Source organism: Bufo bufo, chromosome 1, assembly GCF_905171765.1.
Source record: "Bufo bufo chromosome 1, aBufBuf1.1, whole genome shotgun sequence".
In the NCBI taxonomy this organism is placed as follows: domain Eukaryota; kingdom Metazoa; phylum Chordata; class Amphibia; order Anura; family Bufonidae; genus Bufo; species Bufo bufo.
Genome location: NC_053389.1, coordinates 134,937,570 through 134,958,693, shown reverse-complemented (window position 1 = coordinate 134,958,693; position 21,124 = coordinate 134,937,570). Strand labels below are relative to the sequence as shown.

The window sequence follows — 21,124 nt, the reverse complement described above, 5'->3', positions numbered from 1 at the left end:
TCTGCCCAGGACACTGATACTGAGCATTAATCAGCGCTGACGAGACGGGGGAGCTATTAGCTCTCTGACCTGCCATTCCCACGCTTTGTTATGATGTGCCGCCTGTGACAGGAGCAATCCTGGCTAGGCTTGCATCGCTGCATGACATCAGGAGACAGGAGAGGGTTATACTGTTTGTGTGCCCTGTATGCATAGAGGGGGCACAGATAAGAGGCACAATATATAAAGGTGGCACAGAGAAGAGGTGCTATATATAAAGAGGGCACAGAGAAGAGGTTCTATATATAAAGGGGCACAGAGAAGAGAAGCTATATATAAAGGGGTCACAGAGAAGAGGCGCTACATATAAAGGGGGCACAGAGAAGAGGCGCTATATATAAAGGGGGCACAGAGAAGAGGCACTATATATAAAGGGGGCACAGAGAAGAGGTGCTATATATAAATGGGGCACAGAGAAGAGGCGCTATATATAAAGGGGGCGCAGAGAAGAGGCACTATATATAAAGGGGGCGCAGAGAAGAGGTGCTATATATAAAGGGGGCACAGTGAAGAGGCGCTATATATAAAGGGGGCACAGAGAAGAGGTGCTATATATAAAGGGGGCAGAGAAAAAGCACAATATACACTGAACAAAAATATAAACACAACACTTTCAGTTTTTCTCCCATTTTGCATGAGCTGAACTCAAAGATCTGACACATTTTCTACAAACACAAAAGACCCATTACTCTCAAATATTCACAAATCTGTCTAAATCTGTGTTAGTGAGCACTTCTCCTTTGCCGAGAATCCATCCCACCTCACAGGTTTGCCATATCAAGGTGTTGAATAGACAGCATGAATATTGCACAGGACTGCCCACAATAAAAGACCACTCTGAAATGTGCACAGTTTTGCCTTACTGGGGGGGTCAGAAAACCAGTCAGTATCTGGTGTGGCCACCATTTGCCTCACGCAGTGCAGAACATCTCCGTTGCATAGAGTTGATCAGGTGAAGTTCCTGAATATTGGCAGGAACTGGAACACGCTGTCGTATACGCCGATCCAGAGCATCCCAAACATGCTCAATGGGTGACATGTCCGGTGAGTATGCTGGCCATGCAAGAACTGGGATGTTTTCAGCTTCCAGGAATTGTGTACAGATCCTTGCAATATGGGGCCATGCATTATCATGCTGCAACATGAGGTGAGATGGATTATCTCGGCAAAGGAGAAGTGCTCACTAACACAGATTTAGACAGATTTGTGAACAATATTTGAGAGTAATGGGTCTTTTGTGTATGTAGAAAATGTTTCAGATCTTTGAGTTCAGCTCATGCAAAATGGGAGCAAAACCCTTGCGTTTATATTTTTGTTCAGTGTATAAAGGGGGTACAGAGAAAAGGTGCTATATATAAAGGGGCACAGAGAGGAGGTGCTATAAATAAAGGGGGTACAGAGAAGAGGCACTATAAACAAAGGGGGCACAGAGAAGAGGCGCTATATATAAAGGGGGCACAGAGAAGAGGCACTATATATAAAGGGGGAACAGAGAAGAGGCACTATAAACAAAGGGGGCACAGAGAAGATGCGCTATATATAAAGGGGGCACAGAGAAGAGGCGCTATATATAAAGGGGGCACAGAGAAGATGCGCTATATATAAAGGGGGCACAGAGAAGAGGCGCTATATATAAAGGGGGCACAGAGAAGAGGCACTATATATAAAGGGGCAGAGAAAGAGCACTATATATAAAGGGGGCACAGAGAAGAGGCGCTATATATAAAGGGGGTACAGAGAAGAGGTGCTATATATAAAGGGGCACAGAGAGGAGGCGTTATATTTAAAGGGGCAGACACAGCTGATAATTTTAAACGTTAGTTGAGTACAATGTTTTATTAAAGAAAATAAACGTTATGTTTTATATAGGGTAATATTCACACGTGTAAATCAAGAGACAATTATTGGTCCATGTGACCATTTGTAAATATGTTTAGAGTACTGTGTCTCAACACGTAGTGATGGGTCAGTTCTGAATACTATATATAAAGGGGGCACAGAGAAGAGGCCCTATAAATAAAGGGGGCACAGAGAAGAGGCACTATATATAAAGGGGCAGAGAAAGAGCACTATACAGGGAGTGCAGAATTATTAGGCAAGTTGTATTTTTGAGGATTAATTTTATTATTGAACAACAACCATGTTCTCAATGAACCCAAAAAACTCATTAATATCAAAGCTGAATATTTTTGGAAGTAGTTTTTAGTTTGTTTTTAGTTTTAGCTATTTTAGGGGGATATCTGTGTGTGCAGGTGACTATTGCTGTGCATAATTATTAGGCAAATTAACAAAAAACAAATATATACCCATTTCAATTTTTTTTTTTTACCAGTGAAACCAATATAACATCTCAACATTCACAAATATACATTTCTGACATTCAAAAACAAAACAAAAACAAATCAGTGACCAATATAGCCACCTTTCTTTGCAAGGACACTCAAAAGCCTGCCATCCATGGATTCTGTCAGTGTTTTGATCTGTTCACCATCAACATTGCGTGCAGCAGCAACCACAGCCTCCCAGACACTGTTCAGAGAGGTGTACTGTTTTCCCTCCTTGTAAATCTCACATTTGATGATGGACCACAGGTTCTCAATGGGGTTCAGATCAGGTGAACAAGGAGGCCATGTCATTAGATTTTCTTCTTTTATACCCTTTCTTGCCAGCCACGCTGTGGAGTACTTGGACGCGTGTGATGGAGCATTGTCCTGCATGAAAATCATGTTTTTCTTGAAGGATGTAGACTTCTTCCTGTACCACTGCTTGAAGAAGGTGTCTTCCAGAAACTGGCAGTAGGACTGGGAGTTGAGCTTGACTCCATCCTCAACCCGAAAAGGCCCCACAGGCTCATCTTTGATGATACCAGCCCAAACCAGTACTCCACCTCCACCTTGCTGGCGTCTGAGTCGGACTGGAGCTCTCTGCCCTTTACCAATCCAGCCACGGGCCCATCCATCTGGCCCATCAAGACTCACTCTCATTTCATCAGTTCATAAAACCTTAGAAAAATCAGTCTTGGGATATTTCTTGGCCCAGTCTTGACGTTTCAGCTTGTGTGTCTTGTTCAGTGGTGGTCGTCTTTCAGCCTTTCTTACCTTGGCCATGTCTCTGAGTATTGCACACCTTGTGCTTTTGGGCACTCCAGTGATGTTGCAGCTCTGAAATATGGCCAAACTGGTGGCAAGTGGCATCTTGGCAGCTGCACGCTTGACTTTTCTCAGTTCATGGGCAGTTATTTTGCGCCTTGGTTTTTCCACACGCTTCTTGCGACCCTGTTGACTATTTTGAATGAAACGCTTGATTGTTCGATGATCACGCTTCAGAAGCTTTGCAATTTTAAGAGTGCTGCATCCCTCTGCAAGATATCTCACTATTTTTGACTTTTCTGAGCCTGTCAAGTCCTTCTTTTGACCCATTTTGCCAAAGGAAAGGAAGTTGCCTAATAATTATGCACACCTAATATAGGGTGTTGATGTCATTAGACCACACCCCTTCTCATTACAGAGATGCACATCACCTAATATGCTTAATTGGTAGTAGGCTTTCGAGCCTATACAGCTTGGAGTAAGACAACATGCATAAAGAGGATGATGTGGTCAAAATACTCATTTGCCTAATAATTCTGCACGCAGTGTATATAAAGGGGCCGTGCATTATCATGCTGCAACATGAGGTGGGATGGATTATCTCGGCAAAGGAGAAGTGCTCACTAACACAGATTTAGACAGATTTGTGAACAATATTTGAGAGTAATGGGTCTTTTGTGTATGTAGAAAATGTTTCAGATCTTTGAGTTCAGCTCATGCAAAATGGGAGCAAAACCGAAAGTGTTGCGCTTATATTTTTGTTCAGTGTATAAAGGGGGCACAGAGAAGAGGCGCTATATATAAAGGGGCACAGAGAGGAGGCGTTATATTTAAAGGGACAGAGAGAAAAGGTGCTATACATAAAGGGGGTACAGAGAAGTGGCACAATATATAAAGGGGGCACAGAGAAGGAGCACTATGTATAAAGGCTGCACAGGTAAGTGGTGCTATATGTAAAGGGGACCAGACAAGAGGTGCTATATGGAGGTTAGATGGGGTGGCTCACTTCTGGTTGGTAATGGTGAGGTGCTACTAACTTGAATTGAGGACACCCTGCCTCAATCGAAAAAGTAGATAAATAGTGAATGGAGTAAGCGAGCACTCACACTATGGCATCAATTATATATGTTTAATATTATAGGTATAAAATATGAGATATAAAAAATATGATATAAGATAAAAAAGGAACTGCAATTTTTTTTTAAAGATTATTTTGTGAGAAGTGTCCAACAAAAATGCGTGAAGTGTATGACTCTCTTGGTCATTAATATCCAAAATCTTCTAATAGCGTGCAATAGGTGAGACGCTCCAAAAATAGTAGGATAAAAATAGTGTGTCAAACTTAGGACTCTTGATAATTAGCTGTACGCCAATAGATGCTGGGGTTTTGCTTCCTTCCGTATCTGTTAGATACAACCGCTTACAACACATCGTCCCAGTGAGTGTTGGATCTATGAAACCTGTAACTCCTTGTTTCACAATATAAGTTCATTTAAATAATCGATGTCACAATTCATCCAGTATATTCCAAATATAGCTAATGGTGGAGTATCGCAGTGATGATGGATACAAGGGATCTGTGCCGTCTCACTTGATAGTGCGCTTGTGTGAGAAATATGTCATAGACACTGCAACTGCCTCTAAATGTTCCAATTATCACTCTTACATCCTGTTAGTCATATCAGAAGGGACTGCTGGTGGGATATCCCGGGAGGTGAGCTGAAGATGCCACAACGCCTCACTCCTCATGTCCTCCGTCGACCGCACCAAGTATCGCGATACTGCAGATGGAACTTTCGCTTGGTAAGCACAATCGCCTTAGTAGTGAGTGAGTTCAATATTCGGATGTGTTCAATATTCGGATGATATGAACTTTAAGATTGCATGGCCATGCATATAGAGTTCTTTATAACGGAGGTATTTATCGAAGTGTCCAATATACCAGACGCGTTTCGAGATGATTCCACATCCCTTCCTCAGTGGTCATACCTGGCACTTCAAACCTCCTTCTTTTTAAATCCTTTAGGGTCCTCAATAAACTGTGGTAATAAAATCCAGGATTGGATTGTGATTACCAACTTTCACTTTGATGCGATTTTATTGCGATTTTGTTGCGTTTTTTTTCTTTTAGATGCGTTTTTTTGTGTAATCAATAGATCACACTGCGGTATATAACTGTATGTAATAAAAATTCGATCTGATGTTTAGAACCACACAGATACCATATAATCAGTATACAATTAAAATAGTATAGAATATTGTTAAGATGTAATTAAAAAAGAATAAACAATATAAAATAGACAATCTAAAATCAATGTGGGTAATTTGACTAAATCTCTTGAAACAATGGACTTTGTTATATCCTATTGGATTGCAGGATTCGTTGAAATGGGAAGAGGTCCCAAACCAGAGGGCGAGTCACAGTGCCGATAGACGGCCAGACATGCGACTCACCATCAGGGATGGGACATCGACCTGTCACCGCCAGACATCTGTGAAGCTCTGACAGACGTTCTTTAGAATCTCCTGCTTGAGGTTCTTTTGTTTTGCTTTTGTTTTGTCATCTCGTTTCCCTCTCTCAGCTGTTATCTAGTTGCACTGATTGCATCCCTTTAAATCCCCTCCCATACTGCATCACTTTGCGGTTTATACAACTTCCTCGAGTATGTGCATGCTGGATGCTACAACTGATGCTTCTACAGATAAGTCTGTTCATTTATCTTTGTTTTCCTGTTTGCTTGATCCGAGGTGACCCTGACTCCCTCCGTATTAAGTGTAGGGAGCCGGTGGTTGTGTCCCCTCACTATTATAGGGTGTTCAGATGTCATACAGTCGAGGAACGAGGGTATGCAAATTTCTACCACTGAGATTTTTGCATAGGCTGAGAAGTAAGGGAGAGAGCTAGCGTTGTTACAGGGCTTACCCGTTGGTTCCTTAGTTTTGGATCAAGTCAGTCAGATCTTCATTTGTGTCTTCTAGTTTTCTGTTACACCATCCGTGACACGACCTTAGAGAAAACCAAACAATTCCAATTCAGAATTCAGTCCAAATGGTAATAGGGATCCGAATTCGTATATCTGTCTAGATTCTGCTCTAGACATTTTTTGAATGAAGTTACCTCCTCTCCAATGTTGATTAACCTTTTCTAACGCCATAAATTTTATATCCCGTGGATTGCTATTATGTACCTCTTTATAGTGCTTCGATATGGACTGTTTATCATAACCTTTTTTAATATTAGATATATGTTCATTAATTCTTGTTTTAAGGGTTCGCTTAGTACGGCCTATGTATTGGCGATTGCATGGGCATTGGATTAGATATATAACTCCCGATGAGTTACAGGAGATACAATCTTTAATTTCCCATGTGTATGCATTTTGAGTTAAGTGAACCTCCAAAATTTTGCGTGGTAGGTTATTCAATTTACATCCTATACATCTTCCACATTTATAAAATCCTTTCATATTCATGAAAGTGCTTAAAGTGCTATCTTTTTTAATCTTATTTGGGACTGACGGTGCTATCTTTAAACCCAAATTGGGGGCTTTTGTAAAGGTAATCTTCGGTACATGTGGTAGGAGGTGACCTATTGTCTTGTCACTTAAGAGATGTGACCAATGGGACTTAATTATTCTCTGTAGTTTCTTGTAATTAGCATTGAAGGGGAGGATGAACCTTATATTTGAAAATTCTTTCTCTGATCTCCCTTGCTGTCTATCATTGAAGAACGATTTTCTTTCCAAATTTCTCAGTGTCTAAGGCCTCATCTATCGGCCCTATAGGATAATTCTTATCAACAAAGTAAGATTTCATTTTAGTTGCCTCCTCCTCAAATTGATGGTCATCTGTACAGTTGCGTCTGATTCTACGGAACTGTCCAGTGGGAATATTGATCAGCCACCTTGGAAGGTGACAGCTAGAAAACAGGATGAAATTGTTTGTCGCCGTAGGTTTCTGGAATGTGCTACAATGGTATTTGTTATCCTGTACTTTAATCAATAGATCTAGATATTCCGTCTGATCTTTAATATTGGAGGTAAAAATCAGACCCTTATCATTAATATTCAATGTTTTTAAAAATTCTTCCAACTATGATTTTCCCTGTTTCCAAATAAAGATGACATCATCAATATAGCGCCGCCATAGGGCCAGGTCCGTCCCCAGTCTGGGATCGATGGTGGTGGCTTCCCATTCAGCCAAGAATAGATTGGCGTAACTGGGGGCGAACCTGGTCCCCATGGCGGTGCCTCGTTTTTGCAGATAATAATCCCCCTCAAAATAGAAATAATTATGTTCCAGGATATACTTGATCCCTTCTAGTATAAAATTAATCTGAGGATTTTCCAATCCTAATTGTTTCTTGATTGCATCCAGTCCCTGTTCATGGTTGATAACCGTGTATAAGGACGGGATGTCCAACGTACCCATAATCCAACTGGGTTCAACCTCCAAATCTTCCAAAATCTTTATAATATGTGTGGTATCTTTAACATAAGATTTTGTTTTTTTCACCATTGGTTGGGGATGGGTATCAATATACTTGGATAGGTTTGAGGTGATGGAGCCTATCCCAGAGGCTATGGGACAGCCGGGGGGACTTTGTAGATTTTTATGAATTTTGGGCAAACAGTAGAAGGCTGGTAGCCTTCCCTGTGTGCCCATAATAAAATCTGATTCTTGTTGAAGGAGGATTTGATCTCGCAAACCTTTTTCACATAGTTCTTTTAGTTGCTGTTTGAATTGATTTAGCGGATCTTTTAATAATTTCAAATATGTAGTCATATCTGCCAATTGCCTCCAACATTCGGTATTATATTTTACAGTATCGAGTATAACTGTGGCACCCCCTTTGTCCGCTGGGCGTATTGTGATTTCTTTAGTTTTTTTAAGTTCTTTGATAGCTAAAGTTTCTTTTTTGGTCAAGTTGTTATTCGTAGCTTTATCTTTCATCTTTCTCAAATCTCCTTCCACACATTTTTGGAAGGTGGCCATTTCCTTACTGTTCTCGTTTCGCGGGAACATTGTAGATTTGTTTCTGAGTGTTGTGTGTTGGAAAGGGCTAGTGAGTTGGTACCTTTTAATTTCTAAAGGTTTTTTAATAAAATATTTCTTTAAGCATATATTTCTAATAAATTTCTGTATCCCTATATAAGTAGAGAATTTGTCTACCTTTACAGTAGGGGCATATTTAAGGCCTTTATTCAACAGGGAGATCTGCGCCTCCGTAAGAGTGATAGAGCTGAGGTTTATGACTGAATCAGTGTTAGGCATTAATGGTGTTTTCTGTGTTTTGTTCCTCTCCCTTTTACTTCTCCTCGTTTTTCTCTTTCTTCTGACTGATTGCGATGTTGATGCCTGTAAGTATTCCCTTGGTCGTTGTTGGGCCTCGCATGACAGTTCCAAGATTGGGGAGTATGATAGGGGTTCCCCTCTCTATGGAGAATTGATATGGAGGATTCTTCTGTCTCAAGTTATAATGGTGGGTCGATGATCGTTGTCGGTAATAGTTTGGTGTTTGTTCCCTGTGTCTTATCCGTGTTCTGTGGTGTGCAGGAGTATGATCTAAAAAATGTTGTTCTGACAGTAGGTCATATCTATTGCTTACTAGTATTGGATATGAATTATCCTTATTTTCTCCCTGTCTATTATTCATCATATCTTCATTATTTTGTGTATTTTCTTCATTATTATGAGGTTTATGAACTTTCTCTCGATGTTTAGTGCTCTGAATATCTATATGTTTCTTCGTTTTTTTATTTATAATATCTGTCTGTTTTATGTAGCCCCTTACAGATCCTCTCCTGCCATATTACATATTCATCATTTTTAGGAAATTTATCCAATTGTTCCTTCAATTTTTCTATTTTTCTATTTAATTCCTCTAGCATTTCAGTTCTCCTTTTAATAATTAAGTTCATTAAGGCAATAGATTGAGAAAACAGTAGAGTATTCCATTCATTCTCAAAATTATCATTGAGAAGATCCTGTGCTGGGATTTTCTTAATTTGCAACCCTTTCGGTACTATACCATGTTCTATGTAATGTTGTAGAGATCAGATTTCCCAGTATTGCCTTAATCATCCGAATATTGAACACATCCGAATATTGAACTCACTCACTACTAAGGCGATTGTGCTTACCAAGCGAAAGTTCCATCTGCAGTATCGCGATACTTGGTGCGGTCGACGGAGGACACGAGGCGTTGTGGCGTCTTCAGCTCACCTCCCGGGATATCCCACCAACAGTCCCTTCTGATATGACTAACAGGAGGTAAGAGTGATTTTTCTCAATATCTGAGATAATTGGAACATTTAGAGGCAGTTGCAGTGTCTATGACATATTTCTCACACAAGCGCACTATCAAGTGAGACGGCACAGATCCCTTGTATCCATCATCACTGCGATACTCCACCATTAGCTATATTTGGAATATACTGGATGAATTGTGACATCGATTATTTAAATGAACTTATATTGGGACGATCTGTTATAAGCGGTTGTATCTAACAGATACGGAAGGAAGCAAAACCCCAGCATCTATTGGCGTACAGCTCATTATCAAGAGTCCTAAGTTTGACACACCATTTTTATCCTACTATTTTTGGAGCGTCTCACCTATTGCACGCTATTAGAAGATTTTGGATATTAATGACCAAGAGAGTCATACACTTCACGCATTTTTGTTGGACACTTCTCACAAAATAATCTTTAAAAAATAAAAAATAAATTTTATTTCATTGTATTTCTACATATTATTTTTACATCACTTATTTTTATATTCTCACTATCCTATTGATCACTATTGACTTTATCTTGATTATATATCCGTATGCTGCTATTGTAATATATCTAATTATTATATTGTTGCTATTAATTTACACTGCGGTTTCCTGTATACATGCTGCTACTATTCTAGGATTGGTCAACCAATTGCCGTTCCTTTTTTATCTTATATCATATTTTTTATATCTCATATTTTATACCTATAATATTAAACATATATAATTGATGCCATAGTGTGAGTGCTCGCTTACTCCATTCACTATTTATCAAGAGGTGCTATATGTAAAGGGGGCACAGACAAGAAGCTCTATATGTAAAGGGGGCACAAAAAAGAGGCACTATATATAAAGGGGGCACAGACAAGAGGCGCTAAATGTAAAGAGGGCAAAGAAAAGAGGTGCTATAAGAGGTTATATATGGAAAGGGGCACAGACAAGAGGAGATATCAATAAAGAGGCAGTATAAATAAAAGGGGGCACAGAGAAGAGACTAGTATTGGACAGAACCCTGGCACACTGTGATACCTGGGCAGATGAATGGAGGACCTGACACTGACATTTACATCACGCAACCGCTAGAGGCCGCAGCTGCGCAGTGAAGTCCCTTCTATACCTCTGTTCGCATCACTAGTCGGAGTAGAGAGACGTCAGCGCGTACGGGACGAACAGCAACTATCCCTGGGTTCTGGTGGATGTGCTTCGTCAGTATTCTGATAGAGCGCTTTTCACCCTGGGAAACTTGTGGTTGTCCCTTTCGCAAGCACCGTGCTGCGCTATTCAAACCTGTTCTTGCGGCGCCGCTGCTCTCAGGTCACAGGAAAATCTCCGCTATGAAGCAGCGGACTGTCAATGCCCGCCCGGGACCGTCATATAAAACCCGACCTGGAAAGAGCGGGTCCGTCAAGAGCAGAAATGCTTTGTCTGAGCGCTGTAAACTGGCAGCTGCCTCTGAATCGAGCAAGTCCGGGCCCAGCACCGCCATTGAGGAGAGCCGGGAGCATGGCGCTCTGCTGGTGGAGGAGGGGATGTGTGTGACCCTGCTGCAGCCTGGAGAGGTCGGTAGTAATGTGTGCACGGATGTAGGAGAGCTGAATAAGTTCTTGTGGTCGCCTAGCAACCGGTCCTGCAGCTGGAGGTGACCACTGGCTCTTCTTGTGGTCATGCCATGCTGTGTGCCCCTGGCACTGTTTTGCCCCTTATCTTCCCATTCTTCCTGTTGGTTCCCCTCACTCACCAGGAGAGGCAGGGGATCTGACACATCCTCTGTAAAATGTGGCTGTCATTTCCAAAACCATTTGAGGCGTCATAATGAAGTGGGGTCTGATGTAGAGATGGCTAAAACAAGGACGCAGGAGCGCTCCGCAGCGGGGGAAGATGGGCTCCTAGATTTTCCCTTTCCGCTGGAGGTCTCGGCACCTGGACCCCCACCAATCAAAACTTTTAACAGGTCTCAAAAGTGTCATCATTTTTTTTCCCATGACATCTGTCAGCAGACTTGTACCTATGAAAGTGTCCTCCTCCGCTCGGCACTGACACGGCCAGACAGTGAAAACATCATGCCTGCCCGGACTGTCAATCAAAGTTTATCTATGTGCAACTGCAACGCCCCCGTTGCTCCTAGAGTCTAATTTGCATAAATGCAAAAACATCATTTTTCTCAGCAATGCGGGCAAATCATATGAACATGGGACCAACACAGATGTCTTCAGCTGCCAAGTGCACATGTAACAGGTCAGCCAGTGTCATAGGTACAAATCTGTGGGCAGATGCTCATTAAAGGGAATCTTTCACCTAAATAACGGATGCAAACCGCCAGGCTGCGCAGGATGTAGATGCAGCAGGGAGCTGGAGAAGAGATTCCCTTTAATGTCTCTTACTGCGGGAGCTTAGGCTTTGTAGCTAATATCCTTTGTATTTCCATTCTTCATATTCCAGATCGCTACTTCTGCGCTGTTACACTGTAACAACCACCACACCTATTGGACCTGATCAGGGCTCGTTAGGAAAACGTTTACATTCACTGAGAGCAAGTAGAGAGCTATTTATATAGTGCCACCGTATTCCGCAGCGCTTTACAAGTTCAGAGGGTTTATGTGCAAAACAAAAGACATCACAACGTAACTGACTAATATACAAACTGAAACACTAGGAGTGAGGGCCCTGATCGCAAGAGCTTACAATCTATAAATGGTGAAGAATTGAAAACAATGTACTTTATTAGAGAGTTGAGTAGCTGTTCAGATAGAATAAGAACTCCTCTAAATACTGTCCCCCAGATATTGGGTCCACCACAGTGTAAGCTGCTCTTAGAGGGGGTCCTGAGCTCCAGACCCCCCTCCCTTTTCTGATGTCCTTATATCCTAATGTGTTGCCTCCTCTCCATCCTTCAGTTTCCCCTGCAGACTGTCGCCTCTCCTTCTCAGTGAATTACAGTGGATATAAATAGTCTACACACCCCTGTTAAAATGTCAGGTTTCTGTGATGTAAAAAAATTAGACAAAGATAAATCATTTCAGAACTTTTTCCACCTTTTAATGTGACCTATAAACAGGGCTGTGGAGTCGGTAGATAAATGGTCCAACTCCAACTCCTCAGTTTTTGGTACTTCCGACTCCTCTGTATTTAATATGCGAATGTATTTTATATATTCCCTGAAGGAAAGAAAGGCAACATACAGGTCATTACCACAGAACTACTGGCTAGGAAGCTGCTGCCTTCTCCTTTGTGTGCTGATCTTCTGCTGAAGATAGGGCAGTGGGGGGGATCCAGGAAGGGGCATTTATTGTAAAACATGATTTCCCTAGTAGAATCCCATAGTCATGTTTAAAGTTTAAGCTAACAATCTGAGTTTACAAGTTTTTATAGCCTTAGCTAAATGACAGCAGTTTTTCAAATGGTTTACAGCTTCAGTCTTGAACTATTGACTATCCATTCCCTTCACTTATACAAGTGTCTCTAGTCCTGTAAAAAACATATTTACTTAATCAGTTATCAGTGAGAGGCTAGGTTAACCATGGGCGTTGCGTTCCCTGTAACAGCGGAAGACAACACAATGGAAAGTATAAGTAGTGCCGCTCCTTAACTGTGCGTTGCGTGCCATATAGTGAAGCATATGAAAAACATGCTTCTTCACGGTCACTTAACGTGTTCGTTTTGCGGTAACGTGACGCACTGCATGCATTCGCCTTTATTGTTACAGTAGAGAAGTACCGCATTTTTTGCCCCATAAGACGCACTTTCCCCCCCCCCAAAAGTGGGGGGAAAATAGCAATGCGTCTTATGAGGCGAATGCTGCGACCATCCGGTGAATAGGCTGAGAGGGAGGAGGGGCTGGGGGCCGGCATCTGTTTCTGTAATGGCAGCGGGGCCCGGTGCAGTCACTGTATTCTACTACACCGGGCCCCGCTCACTGTAGTATACAGTAATCATATCTAACTTGTGGGTATTGTTATTGCGGGCGCTCGTAGCATAGATCACTACGTCACGCGCCTGCTCCGCCCACTTTATGAATGAAGCAGGCGCCTGATGTAGTGAGCTACACTACGAGCGCCCGCCCGGCCTCCTGACTGCTAAGAAGTTAGTAGTAAGTAGTACAGCGCTAGATTTAAGATGATTGGAATACTTTAACAATACCCACAAGTTAGATATGATTACCGTATACTACAGTGAGCGGGGCCCGGTGTAGTAGAATACAGTGACTGCACCAGGCCCCGCTGCCATTACAGAAACAGATGCCGGCCCCCATTCACTACACAGGGACACTGTTATGGGGGATCTGTGGATGACACATAAGATAAGATGCTATCCACGGATGCTCCCACAATGATCCCCCATGACAGTGCCATCCACATATGCCCCCATGACAGTGCCATCCACATATGCCCCCATGACAGTGGACAGTGCCATCCACAGACCACCATTAGTTCAAAACCCACCAAAAGCACACCTTTTGGTTCAAATATTTTTTTTTCCCTATTTTCCTCCTCAAAAACCTAGGTGCGTCTTATAGGGCGAAAAATACGGTAATTAATTATAACTTTTTATGAATTGGGACATTTAAACTTGCTTTTTTAAAAAATTTTATTCCAATTTAAATTTAGTAGGAGTCGGAGTCGGTTCATTTTTTGCCGACTCCGACTCCAGGTACCCAAAATTGACTCCGACTCCACAGCCCTGCCTATAAACTGTACAACGCAATTGAAAAACAAACTGAAATCTTTTAGGTAGAGGGAAGAAAAAATATAAAAATAAAATATGATTGCATAAGTGTGCACACCCTTAAACTAATACTTTGTTGAAGCACCTTTTGATTTTATTACAGCACTCAGTCTTTTTGGGTATGAGTCTATCAGCATGGCACATTTTGACTACTCTTGGCAAAAACACTCCAAATCTGTCAGATTGCGAGGGCATCTCCTGTGCACAGCCCTCTTAAGATCACCCCACAGATTTTCAATCGGATTCAGGTCTGGGCTCTGGTTGGGCCATTCCAAAACTTTAATCTTCTTCTGGTGAAGCCATTCCTTTGTTGATTTGGATGTATGCTTTGGGTCGTTGTCATGCTGAAAGATGAAGTTCCTCTTCATGTTCAGCTTTCTAGCAGAAGCCTGAAGGTTTTGTGCCAATATTGACTGGTATTTGGAACTGTTCATAATTCCCTCTAGCTTAACTAAGGCCCCAGTTCCAGCTGAAGAAAAACAGCCCCTTGGCATGATGCTGCCACCACCATGCTTCACTGTGGGTATGGTGTTCTTTTTGTGATGTGCAGTGTTGTTTTTGCGCCAAACATATCTTTTGGAATTATGGCCAAAAAGTTTAACCTTGGTTTCATCAGACCATAACACCTTTTCCCACATGCTTTTTGGAGACTTCAGATGTGTTTTTGCAAAATGTAGCCTGGCTTGGATGTTTTTCTTCGTAAGAAAAGGCTTTAGTCTTGCCACTCTACCCCATAGCCCAGACATATGAAGAATACGGGAGATTGTTGTCACATGTACCACACAGCCAGTACTTGCCAGATATTCCTGCAGCTCCTTTAATGTTGCTGTAGGCCTCTTGGTAGCCTCCCAGACCAGTTTTCTTCTCGTCTTTTCATCTATTTTGGAGGGACGTCTAGTTCTTGGTAATGTCACTGTTGTGCCATATTTTCTCCACTTGATGAGGACTTCACTGTGTTCCATGGTATATCTAATGCCTTGGAAATTCTTTTGTACCCTTCTCCTGACTGATACCTTTTAACAATGAGATCCCTCTGATGCTTTGGAAGCTCTCTGTGGACCATGGCTTTTGCTGTGGGATGTGACTAAGAAAATGTCAGGAAAGAACAACTAGAGCAGCTGAACTTTATTTGGGGTTAATCAGAGGCACTTGAAATGATGGCAGGTGTATGCTGACTTCTATTTAACAGGATTTTGAATGTGATTGCTTAATTCTGAACACAGCTACATCCCCAGTTATAAGAGGGTGTGCACACTTATGCAACCACAATATTTTTTTTTTTTTTTTTTTTTTTTTGTTCCCGCCACCTAAAAGATTTCAGCTTGTTTTTCAATTGAGTTGTTGTACAGTTTATAGGTCACATTAAAGTGGCAAAAGTTCTGAAATGATTTATCTTTGTCTCATTTTTTTACAGCACAGAAACCTGACATTTCAACAGGGGTGTGCAGACTTTTTATATCCACTGTATGTCAGAGATCTACATGGACGGCTCGATCTGTAACCCTTGCCTCTAGTTCTCTGACAGCTCATACAAGTCAGTCTGATACAAATGTAGCTATAATGAATGTTTATATGAAGTGTTAGGGATCTAGAGATAAGGGCTACAGGTCTAGCTGACGGGATTCACTGTGAAGCAGAAAGCGATAGTCTGCAGATGTAGTAAAACTGAATGGGGTTGTCAGGGAACTTGATAAACATGATCTATCCTCTTGATAGGTGATCAGTATCAGATCGGCTGGGGTCTAACTTCCAGCGCCCCCGACGATCAGCTGTAAAAAAAAAAAAAAAAAATCCTTGACGCTTTAAGAGTGCCTCTTTCTAGGCCAGTGATGTCACTGTACATCGGTCACATGGCCTAGTTGTAGCTCAGTCCCATTGAAGTGGATGGGACTGAGCTGCAATACCAAGCACTGCCATTATACAATGTATGGCGCTGTGCTTGGTGAGCTGTGAGGGGGCCGCCGCCTCTTCAAACAGCTGATCTACCTGGGTGCGAGGAGTTGGACCCCCACAGATCTGATACTGATGGCCTATCCTAAGTATAAGTCATCAGTATTAAATTCCCGGCTAACCACTTGAAAGCTGTCGAGGAAAAAATGTTGACATTTTTAACAAAGACCAATTGGGAAAATAATTTTATTTCAAGATAAGTAAAAATCCCTCAAGTTTGTCCAAAGACTTTGAAAGGGCTGGACCATCTCAGACATTGATGACAGAACATTAGGATATGCAATCAGTGTCACATAGGTGTGGGTCCCACCTCTGAGACCTACTGCTATCTAGTATAGGCCCCCCAAAGTGAAGGACAGTAGCTGAGTGCGCTCGGCTATTTTCAGAACTCCCATAGCGGTGATTGGAGAGCACATCCACAGTCACCGCTGTAGGACTTCTGGTAATAGTACATTTTCGGGACTTCCATAGTGGTGGATGGAGGGTGGCCGCGTTTGTGCGGTGTGCTCTCCTTCACTTCTGCAGAGAAGTGTGGGTGCCACCTCTGGGGTCCGCTCTTATTTCAAAGTACCCCTTTAAAGGGAACCTGTCACCGGGATTTTGTGTATAGAGCTGAGGACATGGGCTGCTAGATGGCTGCTAGCACATCCGCAATACCCAGTCCCCATAGCTCTGTGTGCTTTTGTGTAAAAAAAACAATTAGATACATATGCAAATTAACCTGAGATGAGTCCTGTATGTGAGATAAGTCAGGGACAGGACTCGTCTAAGGTTAATTTGTATATGTATCAAATTGTTTTTTTTACACAATAAAAGCACACAGAGCTATGGGGACTGGGTATTGCGGATGTGCTAGCGGCCATCTAGCAACCCTCAGCTCTATACACAAAATCCCGGTGACAGGTTCGCTTTAAATAGTCTCCTGCTGCCACAGTCTCCAAATCAGCATTTAGGTACTGAAGGTTACCACAAAGTGTTCTAGAAAGATGCAGAACTTTTAATAGTTGTCCACAATACATTTCTAGCTGCACATGTGCTGGCAACAGGTACACTGTTATTAAACCGCCAGCGCTGATTGTGTCATGTGCCTAGTTCAGACCGAGTGCCCAAACTGCAACCCAAAACCCATGTTTTTATTGCAAAGTGCCAACACAGCAATTTACCCTGAATACTACAGTCCAATATATAGTATATCTCCCATGTACTTTATCATTAGGCTACTTTCACACTCGCGTTTGGTGCGGATCCGTCATAGATCTGCACAGACGGATCCGCACCGATAATACAACCGTCTGCATCTGTTCAGAACGAATCCATTTGTATTATCTGTAACATAGCCAAAAGGGATCCGTCTTGAACACCATTGAAAGTCAATGGAGGACGGATCCGTTTTCTATTGTGCCAGATTGTGTCAGTAAAAACAAATCCATCCCCATTGACTTACATTGTGTGCCAGGACGAATCCATTTGCCTCTGCATCGTCGGGCGGACACCAAAACGCTGCAAGCCGCGTTTTGGTGTCCGCCTCCAGAGCGGTATGGAGACGGAACGGAGGCAAACTGATGCATTCTGAACGGATCCTTTTCCATTCAGAATGCATTAGGGCAAAACTGATCCGTTTTGGACCGCTTGTGAGAGCCCTGAACGGATCTCACAAACAGAAAGCTAAAACGCGAGTGTGAAAGTAGTAACAGCCTGCATTCAGTGCGCTGCCCGTGCTGTTCATAGTGCGCCCTGCGCTGATGAATGGCAGGAAGTTTAAGGCATATTGGTACACCACAGACTTTTTCCAGGGTTAAAGTGCCCACAGAGAGGGCTCCGAGTGCCGCCTCTGGCATCCGTGCCATAGGTTCGCCACCACTGTCCTAGTTTATGTCTTCTCACCTGCTTGCTGGCACCGCGGTCCAAAATTGACCTGTGATGGAGTGTCATGTGACCAGTCCCGTCCATTCGCAGCCTCCATTCACTTACATTGCGGATGGACAGGAGAACTAGTGCATGCGCAGCCTGTCCTCATTGTGAATAGATGGAGGATACTGATGGACGGGGCAGTCACATGACACTGCATCAGGGGCCAATTTGGGACCAAAGAGCCAGCAAGCAGATAAAAGGACCTCCTAATAAGCATGAATTGGGTATATTAAAGTATTGGACATCAGCACCTATGGTTTCACAATGCCTGTTCCCAGGCCCATGGGCCCACCCCTTTAATTTACATGTGATCTATTTTTTTTTTTTCAGAAATTGACTTTCGTAGGTAAATGTGTCCTGACCTGCTTGTATGGCAGTGTAAAAGTGCTCGGCCTGACGATCAACTCGAGCAAAATGCCTTATGAGCTGTTTTCACCGAAAACTCATGCACCTCTGGCCATCGAAGGGCTAAAGCAAAAGAAGTGTAAAACGCGTAAGGAGACCCGAATGGAGGCTCGGATGCTGCTGCGCGGATACCTGTCCTTAGGTAATAGATTCCACCTTCAGAGTCAGTGCCTTTGTAATACTGAGCAGCGGGTGAGCTGTGGTAACCACAGGGCAGACTGAGATTTTGCCACCAATCACCCGTGCACCCACAGCCTTAGAGGTCCTGGCACTGAAGTTAGAAAGCCAGCATTGTAATACAGACCTTCTCTCATTCCAGATTGCAGACGGGCGGTAATGAAAAACTTTAAATCATCCTGTGCCATCCTGCTGCTTGAACGTTTGGAGGATCCTACTGTTAACTACATTTTGAGTCACCCAGAATATGCCAACATCTTTGGCAAAGAAGTGGTATGAAATACCTGTATTCTCCATGAAATAGGAACAGTGCATTATGCGGTTCCTCTATTATTCCTCCTGGAAACGCTGCCCTCAATTGACACTGACCATTATTGTTCCCCTGGTCAATAGGGCCTGTCCCTACACAGTCAGACTGTTAGAGCTGATTGGGCAGTGTCAGCCAATACATTGTCAGGCCCTATTGACGACCACTGTGGTAACCTTTATGACATTTGCAGGAGGAATGTTGTAGTGCAGAGAATCTGGCCCCAGACTGTGAAAGGGAACCACCATGGCGCCCCTTCATTGTAGCAGTTAATGGTGCCCCTTCTGTCTTGCCGCTGTGCTTTGTGTGATGTGATCTCTGTACTGATCCGTGTTTGTTTTTTTTTGTTTTTTATATAGAAGAGGACACATTCTTCTGCAGTGAGTGATCCAGTTCTAAATTCTATAGGGGTTCATGGTTGTGATCCAGACACGGCTGTGACTATGTCGGAGGAAGTGGTGTCAGCAGCCCAGCAATTAGTCAGCGCCTGCCTTGGTATGTTTTATGGTGTCACAATCAAAAGCTCCGTTTAGTCTTTTAGATCAGTGTTCCTCAACCCCAGTCCTCAGGGCCCACCTACCAGTTATGATTTGAGAATATCCATCAGAATGAATTCCTGAGGTAAGTCCTGATGCATGGGCACTAATTATAATCACCTGCTCAATACTAAGGAAATACTGAAAACATGACTGGCAAGTGGGCCCTGAGGACTGGAGTTGAGGAACCCTGTTTTAGATAGTGATGCTAGTTATTTTTCTGCTGTGCCTTTCTATAAGGATGTGGAATATTTAATGCAAGTCAGTGGGCATTTGCCATACACACCTCAGCTGCTGCAGAACCACATAATACACACCCCAGCTGCTGCAGAACCTCATGCTACATATCTCAACTGATCAAGAACATCATAATACACACCTCAGCTGCTGCAGAACCTCGTAATACATAGAAACATAGAATGTGTCGGCAGATAAGAACCATTTGGCCCATCTAGTCTGCCCAATATACTGAATACTATGGATAGCCCCTGGCCCTATCTTATATGAAGGATGGCCTTATGCCTATCCCATGCATGCTTAAACTCCTCCACTGTATTTGCAGCTACCACTTCTGCAGGAAGGCTATTCCATGCATCCACTACTCTCTCAGTAAAGTAATAGTTCCTGATATTACTTTTAAACCTTTGCCCCTCTAATTTAAAACTATGTCCTCTTGTAGCAGTTTTTCTTCTTTTAAATATTCTCTCCTCTTTTACCTTGTCGATTCCCTTTATGTATTTAGCAGTTTCTATCATATCCCCTCTGTCTCTTCTTTCTTCCAAGCTATACATGTTAAGGTCCTTTAATCTTTCCTGGTAAGTTTTATCCTGCAATCCATGTACCAGTTTAGTAGCTCTTCTCTGAACTCTCTCCAAAGTATCAATATCCTTCTGGAGATATGGCCTCCAGTACTGAGCACAATACTCCAAATGAGGTCTCACTAGTGCTCTGTAGAGCGGCATGAGCACCTCCCTCTTTCTACTGGTAATGCCTCTCCCTATACACCCAAGCATTCTGCTAGCATTTCCTGCTGCTCTATGACATCGTCTGCCTACCTTTAAGTCTTCTGAAATAATGACCCCTAAATCCCTTTCCTCAGATACTGAGGTCAGGACTGTGTCACAGATTTTATATTCTGCTCTTGGGTTTTTACGCCCCAGGTGCATTATCTTGCACTTATCAACATTAAATTTCAGTTGCCAGATTTTTGACCATTCCTCTAGTTTTCCTAAATCCTTTTCCATTTGGTGTATCCCTCCAGGATCATCAACCCTGTTACAAATCTTTGTGTCATCAGCAAAAAGACACACCTTACCATCGAGGCCTTCTGCAATTTCGCTGATAAAGATATTAAACAATATGGGTCCCAGAACAGACCCCTGAGGTACCCCACTGGTAACAAGACCATGGTCTGAATATACTCCATTGACTACAACCCTCTGTCCCTCAGCCACTGCCTAATCCATTCAACAATATGGGAGTCCAAGCCCAAAGACTCTAATTTATTGATTAGCCTTCTATGTGGGACAGTATCAAAAGCCTTACTAAAGTCTAGATAAGCGATGTCTACTGCACTTCCGCCATCTATTATTTCCATTTCGTCCACCATGACGGCTCTACTATGAGATTGACCCTTGACCTCTGTAGGGGCAGGAACATAGAGTGTAAAAGGCCACCACCCACCCTCAGTGTTTCCTGTCCCTACGG

The 21,124-nt window shown here is 42.6% G+C and overlaps 1 protein-coding gene across 1 annotated transcript in view; it reads left to right on the top strand.

The window, feature by feature from the left end:
* The first annotated feature begins 10,682 nt into the window (after positions 1-10,682).
* The window catches only part of NOL9 (nucleolar protein 9), a 69,742-nt gene continuing 59,300 nt past the window's right edge, over positions 10,683-21,124 (top strand). Inside the window, exons 1-4 of the mRNA XM_040429753.1 lie at positions 10,683-10,968; positions 18,323-18,539; positions 18,717-18,847; positions 19,241-19,376. Coding sequence (XP_040285687.1) covers positions 10,744-10,968; positions 18,323-18,539; positions 18,717-18,847; positions 19,241-19,376 — 709 coding nt within the window. The 5' untranslated portion in view covers positions 10,683-10,743. The remainder of the gene's footprint in view (positions 10,969-18,322; positions 18,540-18,716; positions 18,848-19,240; positions 19,377-21,124) is intronic.